This window comes from Erythrolamprus reginae, chromosome 2 (genome assembly GCF_031021105.1).
Source record: "Erythrolamprus reginae isolate rEryReg1 chromosome 2, rEryReg1.hap1, whole genome shotgun sequence".
Taxonomy (NCBI): domain Eukaryota; kingdom Metazoa; phylum Chordata; class Lepidosauria; order Squamata; family Dipsadidae; genus Erythrolamprus; species Erythrolamprus reginae.
Window position 1 is genome coordinate 91,856,705 of NC_091951.1, and position 16,339 is coordinate 91,873,043.

General features: G+C 37.2%; 1 protein-coding gene across 3 annotated transcripts in view; it reads left to right on the top strand.

Annotated features, from left to right (window-relative positions):
• DNAH1 (dynein axonemal heavy chain 1) overlaps positions 1 to 16,339 on the top strand; it is a 254,640-nt gene that overhangs the window by 134,191 nt on the left and 104,110 nt on the right. For all 3 annotated transcript variants that reach the window (XM_070738680.1, XM_070738681.1, XM_070738682.1), the window contains 8 exons: positions 462 to 648; positions 2,296 to 2,387; positions 2,871 to 3,025; positions 4,796 to 4,973; positions 5,775 to 5,969; positions 7,056 to 7,175; positions 12,097 to 12,255; positions 13,773 to 13,874. In XM_070738680.1, coding sequence (XP_070594781.1) covers positions 462 to 648; positions 2,296 to 2,387; positions 2,871 to 3,025; positions 4,796 to 4,973; positions 5,775 to 5,969; positions 7,056 to 7,175; positions 12,097 to 12,255; positions 13,773 to 13,874 — 1,188 coding nt within the window. The remainder of the gene's footprint in view (positions 1 to 461; positions 649 to 2,295; positions 2,388 to 2,870; positions 3,026 to 4,795; positions 4,974 to 5,774; positions 5,970 to 7,055; positions 7,176 to 12,096; positions 12,256 to 13,772; positions 13,875 to 16,339) is intronic.

The following is a 16,339-nucleotide window of genomic DNA, read 5'->3' on the forward strand; positions in this document are numbered from 1 at the left end:
TGAGAGGTCTGTAGATATTTTCACAAGCCTCTTTTTCACTCATGCAGTATACAGATCCTCAGCGGAAGACAGGTTGGTAGCAATTGTTTTTTCTTCTATTCTATCTGTTCAAGTCTGTGTCATATTATAGCAATGTGCATTTGGCACAAATTATTTCATTGCATCTGTCTCTTGTAAAATGTATTTCTTATAATTTTCATTGATGAGATAATACATTAAAATTATCTCAAAATATTCATTTCCTTTCTATACATATAGTAATTTTCATCCATATATGATATTCTAACTAGATATAAGATAGAAGAGCTCCGTTCTTACTGCATCTGCTTACCATCCAAACTGGGGGGGGAAACAGTTTTGTAAAATAATGTTCGTATCATCAATATTTAACCATTGAGGGCAAAGCTGATCATGCCTGGTAGCAACATAATTTCCTAATATTTTGTTTTAATGGTTTTTAGGAAATGATTTGCTTAAGGGCTATCAAAGATGTCAATGTTCCTAAATTCCTGCAAGACGATCTCAAGCTGTTCAATGGTATAATTTCTGATCTATTTCCCATGATCAAAGAAGAAACTATTGACTATGGCATTTTGGAGGAAGCAATTCACAAATCCTGCCTAAAAGACAATTTGAAAGATGTTGATGGTATGCAAAACATATGCTATCTATTTTTTTCCACCATACGCTGTATTACTCTCACATTTAAAAATATTGCCATTCTTGCTACATAACAGCATTGCAGTCGCAGGAGGTTTGGGTAATTTGTCATCCCACAAGTCTATAATTCCTGCCCCTATGTTTTCCTGCACCAGTTCATACATCAATTTGTGAGAATAATATTGAGAATGCTCCCATGAGCAATCTATGTAAAATATTTTGCCTTGATTTCAATGGAAAAGTTTATCTTACTACTCTAAAAAAGATTGTAAATTAAAATTGTTTATCTATGATAAATTAGTATTCTATTCTGCATCTCTGAGCCTCCTAAATCTTTTGGTAGAAAATTGGTCAAGGTACAGTAAGATCAACTGAGAGCCAGGTTAGTGTAGTGGTTAAGGCATCAGGTTAGTGTAGTGGTTAAGGCATCAGGTTAGAAACTGGGAGAATGAATTCTAGTCCTGCCTTTGGCACAAAGCCAGCTGAGTGACCCTGGGCCAGTCATTCTTGGGCCTTCTCCGGGTCCCGTCAACTAAACAATGTCGGTTGGCGGGCCCCAGGGGAAGAGCCTTCTCTGTGGCGGCACCGGCCCTCTGGAACCAACTCCCCCCGGAGATTAGAACTGCCCCTACTCTTCCTGCCTTCCGTAAACTCCTTAAAACCCACCTTTGCCGTCAGGCATGGGGGAACTGAAACATCTTCCCCTGGGCATGTTTAATTTATATATGGTATGCTTGTGTGTATGTCTGTTAGTATATGGGGTCTTTTTAAAATCTTTAATATTTTAAATTGTTAGATTATTTATGATTTGTTTCTACGTGTTGTGAGCCGCCCCGAGTCTTCGGAGAGGGGCGGCATACAAATCTAAGTAATAAATAATAAATAAATAATAAATAAATTCTCTCTCAGCCCTAGGAAGGAGGCAGTGGTAAACCACTTCTGAAAAACTTGCAGAGATTTGTCCAGGCAGTCTTTGACAATCGAACACAATTGAACAAAAGGGGGGGGGGGGGGGGGCTCTTATGCAGAATGTGTGAAACATGAGGAAAACATCATTTATCTAAAGAAAAGAAAAAAGAAAACAAATCAATTCAATCCCCCTGTCTCCAGATTTCATTTGAGATCCAGATTCTTTATATTTTCAAACAGTTGGATAAAATACTAAAGAGTAAGAGCTATAGGGCACACTTGGAACTTGGATGTTGTTTATTTATGTGAATCTGTGTAGCATTTGCTATAACAATCTTCAGCCAAGAGCAGATACTTTCAGCTAATAATATAAATAATAAATTATTAACATGTCAGTGCATTCAAAGAAGAGCAAATAATAAAAACACTGGTGGTGGTGGTGGGCATGTTGCCAAGTATATTTTCTTGGAAAGAGAATTTCACATGCAAGAAGCTTTTAAAAAGCTCATACCCTAAAACGTCTTGGTATCTAAGCTCAAACTACTAAAGAATTAAGTAAGCATGCTGCTGACATCTCATGTCCTATCCTGTGAGCACAGAGGTTTCCTATGTAGGTCACCCAAATTCCTGGCAAGCTTTCCAAGACATTGCTGCCTGAACTCACAGCTCTGCAGCCAGTAAAAGCCACCAGGAGGTATTTCTGGTCTGAATCTTATTTTGCTCCAGGTTTCATCACCAAGTGTATTCAGCTGTATGAAACAACCGTGGTGCGGCACGGCCTCATGCTGGTGGGGCCCACAGGCTCTGGAAAAACAAAGGTAAGCATTGCTGAGGAAGCGTTGCGATAGAACAAGAATGGGAACTAACTCCAGAAATGTCTTCCAGCACTTATCAATTTCTTTTGCGTAATCCTCTCTTGCCAAATACAGTAGCAGCCTCTATAGGAGAGCTTTGAAATAAGCAGGCTAGTATTAAAAGGCTAAACTGAATCTACCTGTTGTTTGGAAAGCCCTCATTAAGGTGAGAATGAATAACTTTGAGCCTTCAGAGCATTAGCAAGATTTTGACAGCCTATTCTTGGCCAGCATGTCATTGGCATTCAGAAATGTGGGCTCACTTTCTTTTTTCTATGTCTTTTCTGATGGTGTCTGCTTTTTATAAATCTTAATTGTACAAAAACCTTGGATAAAATCCTGCATTACTACTTTATATTGTTGAAGATCCTTGATTAGTTTGGGCTACTGTCTTAGTCTTGAAAGAAATGCTTATGATGCTTCATTCTATTCTACATTTTTCTTCAGTGTTATAAAGTTTTGGCAACTGCGATGACATCTTTGAAAGGTCGGCCTTCAGTCAGTGGTGGAAATTATGAAGCTGTCAATTATTTCATACTGAATCCTAAATCTATAACTATGGGCCAGCTATATGGAGAGTTTGACTTGTTAACACATGAATGGTAAAAGACAAAAGTTATCTTTCTCTTTTCTGTGTTAATTGGGTTTTGTATTTCGCCTTTCTGGGAATTAAAACTCTCTATTAATGGAAACTTAAGAAAACTTTTTGAAAATTTCTAAAAAAAATTTAGCTGCAAAAGACTTAGGCTTGATCCAGTGAAAGTTATCTTTTCACTCTCTGCCTTAGTGGTTTCCTGGTACATGAAGTGAAACAAATTATGTGGATTACCGTATGTATTGTACATGCAGTATACTTTATACTGGAGAGCTTCCTGTTCAGGAATGAGACAATAAAAATATCTACATGCTTGAACATTAGTTTTACTGCTCCTCTTTTACTTTCTGTATCAAATCTATACTTCTGTTACCAAATATGTAAACTTGTGCAGATACAAAAAGCAATGGAAGTAACTTAGCATGAAGCTCTGCTGAGTAAACCTTTTATATCTTTACTTGGAAGCTTCTTAAATATGGGCACATATTTAGTCGAGTTTCTCTTTGGCAAATTGTGGTTGAGTGTCTGAACTAATTTATAGTATAGCTTTTACCTAAAGGCTGATATATAGATCCGTCTGAATGACAAAAAAAAAAATTACAACAGCCATAAAGGCTTCTTCATAGGCATGAAACCATCTGCTCTCTCCAGCTGGCTTCAGAAGGTTTTATTTTTTAAAAAAATCTTAGAAAAAAGACTTGAATATCCTCACTGTCTAAATAAACAGAGATGAATAATAATTATAACAATTCACTTACATAAGATGCTGGCCCAAATTCAGTAGCCTTTTGGGTTTGATACATGTTTTTATATACCTCGTATTACGAACACAATTGGCTCCTGGATGAGGTTTGTAAGGTGAAAAGTTTGTAAGATGAAACAATGTTTCCCATAGGAATCAATGGAAAAGCGATTAATGCGTGCAAGCCGCCCCGAGTTTGTGGAGAGGGGCGGCATATAAATCCAATAAATTTAATCTATAAATCTAAAACTCACCCCTTTTGCCAGCTGAAGCGCCTGTTTTTGCGCTGCTGGGATTTCCCTGAGGCTCCCCTCCATGGAAAACTCCACCTCTGGACTTCCGTGTTTTTGTGATGCTGCAGGGGAATCCCAGCAGCGCAAAAACGGGTGCTTCGCTGGCAACATAAGTCCGGAGGTGGAGTTTCCCAGCGAGGGGAGCCTCAGCGAAATTGCAGCATCACAAAAACATGGAAGTCCTCGAAACCCCACCTCCGGACTCCCATTGCAAAGCGAAGCACCCATTTTTGTGCTGCTGGGATTCCCCTGCAGCATTGCAAAAACACGGAAGTCTGGATTTGGTGTTTCCCATGGAGGGGAGCCTCAGGGGAATCCCAGCAGTGCAAAAATGGGCACTTCGCTGGCAACAGAAGTCCAAAGGTGGGGCATCCCAGTGGCGGTGGCTTGGGTTTGTAAGGTGAAAATAGTTTGGAAGAAGAGGCAAAAAAAATCTTAAACCCCATGTTTGTATCTCGAAAAGTTTGTATGACGAGGGGTTTGTAAGACGAGGTATCACTGTGTTTAAAAACCTGATACCACAGGTATATTTTTATGTACCTGATACTACAAAGTTAGCAAATGGGGAACTTTATCCTTAAAAGAAGTTTCCTTTTCCAGCACAAATTCCTACCTTCCTCTTCGACTTCTGGCATCTTCAAATCTCTTGATAAGATATATAATACTTTTATAAAATATACCAGATTCAAAGAGAGTGTGCAATTATTAAAAGGCTTGGGTATTTCTCCCCCTAATTTCATAGGACGGATGGGATCCTCCCTGCTCTCATTCGAGTAGGAGCTGTTGCCACTGATAAAAAAAAGAAATGGTACATGTTTGATGGCCCTGTGGATGCAGTTTGGATTGAAAATATGAACACTGTGCTTGATGACAACAAGAAACTCTGCCTTAGTTCTGGTGAAATAATTAAACTAACAGAGGTATTTTCTCTCTCTCTTTTTGTTTCATTACACAGCCTCAATATTCATTCATGTCCATTCATAAACAGATTCCAATTAATTCATATGTTTGCTTTTAAAAAGAGTCCCTCACAGTGAGCAGAGATAAATAGAGAGATAGATAATACAGACATATGATTTGACAAGCAAGGTCATGACGGGTATGCTGAGAAAACATTCCAACTTTTTAATATATAAAAAATAACATGTGTGTGTGTGTGTGTGTGTTTCTATTAATTTATTTGATATGAATTTGTTACTCAACTTACTGCCAAGTATCAAAAATGCAAAACAAATTAAAAACAATGTAACTAAAATACAGGTAGCAATATTAATATCCTAAATATGTAGGTCAAAAACGTACTTATAATATATGATACAACTAAAAGCAGTGTATCTTGTTAATTTCATTAATTTCCAAACAGCATTATTTCAACATCTTGGTTAAAAGGGCAAGTTAAATTTGATTTTTGTAGAATAAGTCAGTTGTTGTTGTTGTTATTATTATTATTATTATTATTATTATTATTATTTATTAGATTTGTATGCTGCCCTTCTCCAAAAACTCGGGGCAGTTAGGACCTCAACGCTACTGTTTATGCCAAATGGTATTGGCCAATGCTATTTTTAATTAGCCCCTAATTCCTAATGCTTTAGTTATATAGATAAATGAATTTAGGGAGCCTTCCATTTCTTAAACATAATCCCATCTGTGTAATTTCGATGTGCTTCCTTGACAAAAAGCTTGGGAAAATTTCTGCTATATTGCATTCTTGTTTCTAGGCAATGACCATGATGTTTGAAGTCCAGGATTTAGCAGTGGCCTCTCCAGCTACTGTGTCTCGATGTGGCATGGTTTACCTGGAGCCCAGCATCTTGGGAATAAAACCATTTGTGGAATGCTGGCTAAAACTTATTCCAGAAGTTATGAAGCCATTTTCACAGCAGCTGGAGTCACTTTTCAACAGATTCCTAGAGGTAAGCTAGGTCTCGATCCTAATATTTTGATTCAGTACAAACCATGTAAGTGGGTTCAAGGTTTAGCCAGGAGTGGCGGGGAGGGGGGCATTAGTCATGAACTTCTCACCCCTGATTACAGAAGCTTGAGAGCCGCGAGTAGGCAGTTGGCAGGAACTTTTGCAGAAGGTAACCTTCCTCATAATTCCAATTAATTTTAATTGGTACCATAATGGTAAAGTGTTATTCAGACTGAGCTTCTGTGAACAATGGCATTTTCCCACCTTGAAAGGCCTGAGATAATGACTGCTGAATGTATGCTTTAGGGTTAATATCAGACTTTGGCATTTTTGAGTCTAGCTCTTTTTTCACTTGTTTTGTAATGTGAGTTGTAGGTTGGTGAGAATGCTAATTTTCAAACTTCCCTGCAATGTTTCTTGGGATATTAATATTAAAGCAGTAACAGTGTTATTTGAAAAGGCTCCACATCCTCAGATGCACAAAAAAATGCTTCTGATCTTTATCCCCTTGTCATGCTAAATTCAGATTAATTTTTTTTCTTCCATTAACCTAGAAAAACAAATAGCTCTGAAACCTATATTTGTCATGTGAAATCCATTCTTAGCAATTATTTCCATTCCTGAACATAATCATGTTACATTGGAGGTCAGTGTTTGGCACCTCTAATATATTTTCATTTTTTGTAAAATTAGCCTCAACAAGAGATTGATTTGTATTTTGACTGTAGTGTAGGTTTGACTGTTTTAACATTTCTTTTCATGTGTTTTTTATCCTCAGTCCATCACAATACACAGATGCCTGGCTATGAATGCCCTGAGCTGCAAAGAATAGATATTAATGTAGAAGATTTAAAATTCAATTGTACATGTTTTCACTCTTGTTAATGTCAGTGTTAGTTACACCCAGCAAGGTTGCTCAGTCTCTGCTGGTGACTGTTCTCTAGCTGAATTGAAGAGTATTAAAAGTACTATATAAAAAAAAGCAATGATTATAAAAGAATTAGCTGCTAGAATAAAAGGAGGGGGGAAATATAAAGATTCAAGATAAATCTAAAAACAATTAACTCTGGGTCTTCCTTCATTTCAGGAATCTATCAGTTTTGTCCGAAATTCAGTGAAAGAAATAATTGCCTCCACAGATTCTAACTTGACAAAAAGCCTTGAGAAATTATTGGACTGTTTTTTTCGACCCTTCATTCCCATTGAGGTAGGATTATGTGAGGTTTATATTCCCAATGGAAACACTGGAATAGAAAAATTAGATATAAAGGATAGTTGCACTATAGTGCATTATAATAACAGTTGTATGTATGTATTGTGTGTGTGTGTGTGTGTGTGTGTGTGTGTGTTTGTTTATTAGTTTATTAGTTTATTTATTTAATTTATTTATTTATTTATTTATTTATTTATTGTAGTTCTATCTGTATGCCGCCAAACTCCCTAAGTACTCTGGGTGGCTCACAGTCAAAAGAACAAACATATTAGTATTATCTGGAATGATCATTATTTTGTTGACACTTTACACAAGTTACTTGTTTAGATTGTACTGAATCTTGCATAATTCCTTTCAAGCATTAATCTGTGTTGTTGCTTTGTTATGTTTCTTAATTCATCTGGAGATTCTAGATCTTCTGTTAAAGAATCTCAAGAGACTGACAAAATTTAAATGTGGTCAGTGTTGAAGAAGCTTGTTTTCAGTTAATAAAGCCTCAGTCTCCCCTCGGGCATTTCCTATTTGCAGTTGTATAGAAGTTTTCCTTCAGCATTTTCACAACACAATTTTCTCTCACATACTTATCCTAAGGCTTCATCACAGCAACTGACCATGTAATTGAAGAAAAATTGGGAAGGGACAATGCTACACAGTTTGAATGTTAACATGTGTACATGTTGATAGCTCCCTTTGTTAAATTTTGCCATTCATTAACATTTCTTATTGCTTCGATTACACAAGCGCACAAACACACATTGTTTTTTCATACATTAATTGGAACTCCAAAAGAACTGTTTCATCATTCTTTCTCCTTGATCTGTTTCCTAGCATCCAGTTCTGTTGTGCACTGAGAATCTAATCAAGGCTTTCCTCAACTGTGATAAATTTATAGCAGTTTCCACAGAGGGATAAAGCTAGCTGTCTTAGCACAGAAAGACAAGAATATATAGGCTGGATATACCTGCTTGAAGTGTTCTGGATCTTTCATAATATTTCTGCCAAGGTCTTGGTCTTCTTTACCTGCCTAAGTATCTTCACTTGGCCTCAGTATGTTAGAAACTGAAAGTGGCAGAAGGAGTTAGGAACTATTGCTGATACAGTGATACCTTGTCTTACAAACTTAATTGGTTCCGGGACAAGGTTCTTAAGGTGAAAAGTTTGTAAGATGAAACAATGTTTCCGATAGGAATCAATGGAAAAGCCAATAATGCGTGCAAGCCCAAAATTCACCCCTTTTGCCAACCGAAGCGCCTGTTTTTGTGCTGCTGGGATTCCCCTGAGGCTCCCCTCCATGGGAAATCCCACTTCTGGACTTCCGTTGCCAGCGAAGCACCCATTTTTGCGCTGCTGGGATTCCCCTGCAGCATCACAAAAACACGGAAGTCCAGAGGTGGGGTTTCTCACGGAAGGGAGCCTCAGGGGATTCCCAACAGCGCAAAAACGGGTGCTTCACTGGCAACGGAAGTCTTGAGGTGGGGCATCCCAGCTGCGGCGGTGGGTTTGTAAGGTGAAAATAGTTTGTAAGAAGAGGCAAAAAAATCTTAAACCCCGGGTTTGTATCTTGAAAAGTTTGTATGACGAGGCGTTTGTAAGACGAGGTATCACTGTATCAGCTTTCTGTGGATCAGATTATTACTTCCCTCTTCATCATTTCATTATCATATTCCATCCATGTTGTCTAAATTGTTGAAACTATATCAACAACCAACAGGTTTTTACATTAAAAAAAAAAACTAATGATGGCCATCAGAAACTTCTCCAAAAAGGAAAAAAAGATACTTACATTATCAAAAGTCTAGCCAGGAGATCACTAAGATCTGATCAATTGTGAATGCCTCACAGTCCAAGAAAATTACATTTGTGAAGTCCAAGGAATCCCCCAAATTGTGAAGCATTTCTGCCTGGAAGAATGAGATCACATTCAGAACTACACCGGAAGGTCCTGGTATCCAAGAGATCCTAACATCAACAGAATGGAATAGAATGGAACGGAACAGAACAGAATAGAATAGAATATAATAGAATTTTTAACTGGCCAATTGTGATTGGACACACAAGGAATTTGTCTTCGTGCCTATGCTCTCAGTGTACATAAAAAAAAATATAGATTTGTCAAGAAATATGTGGTACAACACTTAATGATTGTCATAGGGGTCAAATAAGCAATGAAGAAACAATATTAATAAAAATCTTAGGATACAAGCAACAAGTTACAGTCATACAGTCCTAAGTGGGAAGAAAAGGATGATAGGAATGATGAGAAAAACTAGTAGAAATAGAAGTACAGACTTAGTAAAAAGTTTGACAGTGTTGAGGGAATTATTTGTTTAGTAGAGTGATGGCGTTTGGGAAAAAACTGTTCTTGTGTCTAGTTATCTTGGTGTGCAATGCTCTTTAGCGACGTTTTGAGGGTAGGAGTTGAAACAGTTTATGTCCAGGATGCGAGGGGTCAGTAAATATTTTCACAGCCCTCTTTTTGACTCATGCAGTATATAGGTCCTCAATGGAAGGCAGATTGGCAGCAATTGTTTTTTCTGCAGTTCTGATTATCCTCTGAAGTTTGTGTCGGTCTTGTTGGGTTGCAGAACCAAACCAGACAGTTATAGATGTGTAGATGACAGACTCAATGATTCCTCTGTAGAACTATATTAGCAGCTCCTTGGGCAGTTTGAGCTTCCTAAGTTAGCACAGAAAGAACATTCTTTGTTGTGCTTTTTTGATGATGTTTTTGTTGTTAGGTGACCATTTTATGGTTAATGTTATTAGGATTGAGCTGAAGACTGTACTTCACATGCAAAACTCCACAACCTCTAGAGTCTAGACAAAATTATCTGGATGGCCTTGACTGATCAGCAAGGAGTGGGGTTGTATAGCTGATTATCATCTATATAATGATGATCACTCCGTGCTAGCAGATGATCTCACTCAGCAGTTTCATCTGGATAAGTACTAAGGAAGAGAGGATAGAGTCCTATGAAATACCGCAAATGGAGGTCTAGGATTAGATGTCTCCTATTCACACCATCTGGAATTCCACATCTCTTTGTGATAAATCACAGGAGTCTACTTCATCTTAATCTTGAATCTTACAGCTGAATTGGAGATAATTGGGACTGCTTTTGTCTTTCAGGGTGCCCAAAAGTCATTAGTACAGAAATCTTATAAAACCACATATATTTATTTTTCTGTCTAATCTATATAATTACCTACCTATTGAAGAAATAGCAAACAAATCAAATATAATTATTTGGAAGCTCATTTCATAATAACAATAATAACAACAACAGAGTTGGAAGGGACCTTGGAGGTCTTCTAGCCCCCCCCCCCCCCCGCTTAAGCAGGAAACCCCACACTATTTCAGTCAGATGGTTATCGAACATCTCCTTAAAATCTTCCAGTGTTGGAGCATTTACAACTTCTGGAGGCAAATTGTTGCACCGATTAATTGTTCTAACTGTCAGGAAATTTCTCCTTAATTTTAAGTTGCATCTCTCCTTGTTCAGTTCCCACCCATTGCTTCTTGTTCTACCCTCAGGTGCTTTGGAGAATAGGTTGACTCCTTCTTTTTTGTGGCAACCCCTGAGATATTGAAACAGTGCTTTCATGTCTCCCCTGGTCCTTCTTCTCATCAAACAAGCCATGCCGAATTCTTGCAACCCTTCTTCATATGTTTTTTTTGTTTAAAAACCACATTTTTACCACAAAACAAAACCAAATCCTGTACATCCATTCCAGAGTCCTCCCCACATGCTAACATCAAATACTGTGCCTGAAATTGGGATGTTAGCATGGCATCCTTCCTACTTTTACTCATGATGTAGAGCCGGGATGTTAAACAAATGGCGTCATGGCATCATCATGTGACGTATCAGGACTTTTTTCCCTTTGCTAAACCAGGTAGGGGCGGGGCCAGCACATGATGCATCTGACACCCCTGATGTAGAGGATGTCATGTTTAAGTGTTCCTTTTCTTTTTATTGTAAAGGTTTAAGCAATTTCTTATTTATGGATTTATCTTCTGTCTGTTTCAGTGATTCTTGTTCCAATTATACAATATTCCTGTCATCCAGCAATTTTTAAAAGGTCTGACTAACATTTCTGTATCACACTCACCAGTATTTCTTTTTTGAAGCTTTTCTGTATTTTTTACCTGCAAGGGGGGATATTCACCATTTATGAGCCTTCATTGAAATAGGGTGGCATTTTACCTTTGTTTTTTTAAACTTTCTATCAAAGGTATTTCTGGATTTCATTTGAATGAGGAAATTATATTGCCAACTTTTTCCTACTCTGACAACTCATTAGAATAGGTATTCAATTCTTAGACATGTTGAAAACCTTGGCATTTTCTGTTGATGAATTTTGGAAAACACAAGGTGTGCTGGGAGTACCTAAAGCCTCTTCACAAAGAATTTCCCCTTGCAAAATAGCCCCCGTTTGACTATATATTGTCAAAGGAACACATCACTGTTGTTTATACAGTAGGTATGCAAACTCAACTGTTAATTCAGCACTTCTGTTTGCTATCTAAATCATTTGGGCAGAAGGCAATTATCCACTATAGATAATGGTATCAAAAGTCACCAAGAGGCTCAGGAGAACAAGCAGGACCATACTTTCCTCTCATTTATTTTCTAGCATGGGTTCATCCATCAAGATATCAAAGCAGTTTTAGTAACCTTCCGGCCATAAATCCAATTGAAATGGCTCAAGATTATGATCACAATTGTTCATTAATTTAATGTTCATTTTAATTGTATGTCTATTTTAGTTTGCTTAAAAAAATAAGTATTGAAGAATACTTGAGTTGCAAGGTAAGTGAATAGAAATGGAATACGTCAAATAAATCAAACATAAATACTAAATATTTGAGAAGTTTTAGAAATAAGTGTTTTGTCATTAATTGATTCTTCAGGGAATGAAAAAAATGCCGCCAGAGAAGACGGCCCGTATTGGTGAACTGATAGAATCCTGGTTCATATTTGCTTTGATCTGGAGTGTTGGTGCAACTGGGGATGCCCAAAGTCGAATCGCCTTCAGTAATTGGTTAAGAAAGAAGATGTCAGAGGAGAAGGCAAGTTAAGGGGAAGGGGATATCATCAATCCATAATGGTACCTTGCACAGAGTCCTTTTGTTGAACCACTAATAACCAGTTTGACACAGATTCAATATTATAAATGTTTGTTTAAATTTATTAGCTGTCCAACTGTGGTGGACTGGGCAGTGTATAAAAATAGAGAATTTATAAAGGTAACTAAAATACTGCACTGGATGTCGGTTTGCTTCCAAGTGCGATTCAGGATGTAAGTTATCACTTTTAAAGTCCTGCATGGCATGGGTCCAGGCTTCAGGAACGTCTTGAGGAACTTCTCACCCTAATAGGACTGGCCCATCCCACTTGTGCCAGCAGAGGAGTGTACTGCGGACCCCATCAACCAAGGAATTTCAGCTAAAAAGATCCAGGAGGAGAGCCTTCTCTGCTGTGGCTTCTATACCCTCCTGACTTTTCATAGCAGCCTTAAGACCTGGCTCTGCCAGACGGCTTGGAAAGGGAGATTCCCACTGAAGGTGGTTGATAATTAAAACCTATTTCCTCCCAACAAGTGTCTGCCTCCTTTGCCATTTGTGTTAAAGATTTTATCTGCTCTATTATTTTGTAATTTATGCTTTTGTGTTGTATGCTGTCTAGAGTCATTGAATACAAGATGGCTAGCAAATAAATTTCATAGTAAAGAAATAAGAAAGAATTAAAATACATAAAAATATTACATCAAACAATCTAGGTTAACATTGAACAAATACAGTAGTAAACATTAAGCTCGAGCCTAGGAACAAACCAGGTTTTAAAGCTTTCAGGAACCCCAGGAGAGAAGGTGCTTTCCTTACTACTGATTCCAGAGGATGGGAAGATCGACATAAACATTCGGTGTTGGAAACCTGAATAATTAATTGGCTTTTTGTATCTTCCTTCTATGGTTAGGGTGGGAAAATTTTATTTTACAAAACAAAAAGTGGCAAATAAAAGAATTTGGAAAGTAGAAATGAATTTTAATAAGATTATTTCTATTTTAACCCTCTATTTTCTTTATCTATACTATATTCCTTAAAGTTCATTTTCAATATATTCTCATATTGTTCTATTCTGTTCTTCCAATAGATTTATTTATTTATTGCTCACTTCTGTATTTGCTGTCTTAATCTCTGTCTCTCTATTGTCACTGTTGTAGAGCTATGCATTTTTCCCCTCAGAGTTCAATCTGATTTATTCTATTTTTTAAGTTTCTGGCTTCTATTTCTGTCTTGCCCGGTCTTTAGGTTTTCTTATTCCTTTACTTCTTGTTTGTTCCTGGTGAGACATCTCACATCGGCTGCTCTTCTTTTGAATCTTTGTTTCATATAAGGGAAATGACTTGGAGAAAGATGTTGTATATTTCTATAACCTGTGTATTCATTATTGCCAGACCAACTATCTGACAGATACCACTGATATGGTAATTTCTTTCGGAATCATTTTGTGAGACAAAATTGGATGAAATCACTCTAACCTTATCTCCACACTTATTTCTAATCATCATGTTTTCACTCCATAGATTAAAATGTTATTCCCAGAAAAAGGATTGGTTTATGACTATAAACTGGATGATGCTGGAATTAGTAATATTGAAGATGACGAGGAGGATGAAGATGTAGAGGTGGTATATTATGTTTTATAATTTTATTCAATATTTTTATTATATTTACAACTTTGAAAGTTATACAGGGTTACTATATGTGATAATGAATTGTGTCTCTCAAATTAATTTGTAAAAGGGCTACAACTGTAGCTCTCATTTTCAACTACCTTGTTCGATTACCATTTGAACTTATAACAATGGTATAAAGTAGATTTACAAGATCCTTGAAATTCTGGCTGTTGAAGCATCCCCATGGTCACATGACTGCAATTTGGACACTTTGCAACAGTGTACATTTGTGGTGCCTACAGCATACTGCTGCATATGTTTAATCACCATTTCCAACCTTTGCAGCCTGCTTCCTACAAGAAAAATCGATGAAGAAGTTGCAGGTCATAGTCACATAGTATTGTGCTTAGCAATCTACAGTGATACATTTATTGACTAAATCCAATGCAGTCATGTGATATTACACTGAATTATTGCATCTCTTAGCAACAGAATAGCCAGTCATGATTATAATAAGTAAGTGACAGATTATGCATATTCTTTATTTAAGACTGTAGCAAGTAGATCAGTTCTCTGTAATGCCTCTCTGGATAATGATAGAACTTGAGACTACCCATACATTTCCCATACAGTGGCTCTTTCTTTCTTTCTTTCTTTCTTTCTTTCTTTCTTTCTTTCTTTCTTATTTATTTATTTGATTTGTATGCCGCCCTTCTCCGAAGACTCGGGGCGGCTCACAAGATACAATATAAAACAGCGCGTACAAACAAATCTAATTAGTTAAATTAGTTAAAAACTACAAGCTAAAACCCCAATATATTAAAATCAATCAACCAATTCAATCACAACCATACATCATGTTTAGTAGTCAGGGGGTCTAGATCTAATTGTGCCAGTCCTGGTGACATAAATGAGTCTTTAGACTCTTGCAGAAGGCAAGGAAGATGGGGGCAGTGCAAATCTCTGGAGGAGCTGATTCCAGAGGGCCGGGCCCCCCACAGAGAAGGCTCTTCCCTTAGGCCCCTCCAAATTACATTGTCTGGTTGACAGGACCTGGAGAATGCCAACTCTGTGGGACCTAACCAGCCACTGGGATTCATGCGGCAGAAGGTGATCTGTAAGTAATCTGGTCCAATGCCATGTAAGGCTTTGTAGGTCATCACCAACACTTTGAATTGTGTCCAGAAACCAATCGGCAACCAGTGCAGTCCACGGAGTCTTCACGGGGAGACTGCAGAACAGTGGGTATAGATCTCTAGGGGAGGGGGTTAGATCTCTGGGAGACAAGAAAATAGAAAATATAATCAAGAAACTAGAAAAAATAATCAAGAAACAGATCTTGAGACAAACAATGTAATAACCACCAGCCAACACGGGTTCATCAGGAACAAATAATGCCAAATCAACCTCATCTCATTCTTCAAACTGTGACCAAATCAATTGACCAGAGAAACGCAGTAGACTTACTATACCTAGACTTTAGCAAAACATTTGACAAGGTGGACCACAATCTACTACTCTGCAAAATAAAGAAAAGTGTGTCTATGTCAACATGGAAAGAAGTAACCAGCGGGGTACTATGAGGATCAGTCCTAGGCCCAGTACTCTTTAACATATTCATCAATGACCTAGATGAGGGAATATAACCAATCATGCTAGCTCAGGAATTCTGGGAGTTGAAGTCCACATGTCATAGAAGAGCCAACTTTGCCTACCTCTGCCCCAGAGGATAGGCTCAGGATACAGATGTCTTGTACAGAAGGCCCAAACAAACAAAGTCATGTGGCAAGAGAGCGGTGTTAGTCTATGGTAGCCAAAACTCAAAAGTCTGGTAGCACCTTTTCTCTCTAACAAATTTTATTGAAAGTAGTAAGCTGCAGCTCTCTTCATCAAAGTATATTATATTATATTTAGCAATCTGAACATCTATTAAGAAGATTAATTTATTAAACAATGGCATAAGATTAGTTTGGCAAGATCTGTTCTGAACAAATCTATGGTTACTTCTGTCAATTGCTTCACTGTTTTCAAGATTTTCTCAGTTTTCAGGATTTTCCCAGTTTTTTGCATTTTCTGCTCTAGAATCAACATTATTCTGATTGGCCTGTGGTTTTCTGGATCCTCCTTTTCCCTTTTTTTAAACTAGTTCATTTAATATAATATTTTTAAAATATATGTGATTTATATCCATGATCTACCCAAAAAATAATTTGTTCACATTAATATTGTGAGTAAAATATGAATATTTTTCTTGTATTACAACAAAAGCTTACACAGCAATGTTTGTTCTTTACTCAAGCTATCATACATGATGATATGATAGTTACTTGATTGAATATATTACATATATACAGTATTTTTCTAAGTCATTTATAGATTCTAGTGCCTAAAGAGCAAATAATCTGCCCTATCCAGGCATGTATAAATTATTGCTCCAACTTCATTTATAATCATATTATACTTTTTGAGATTAA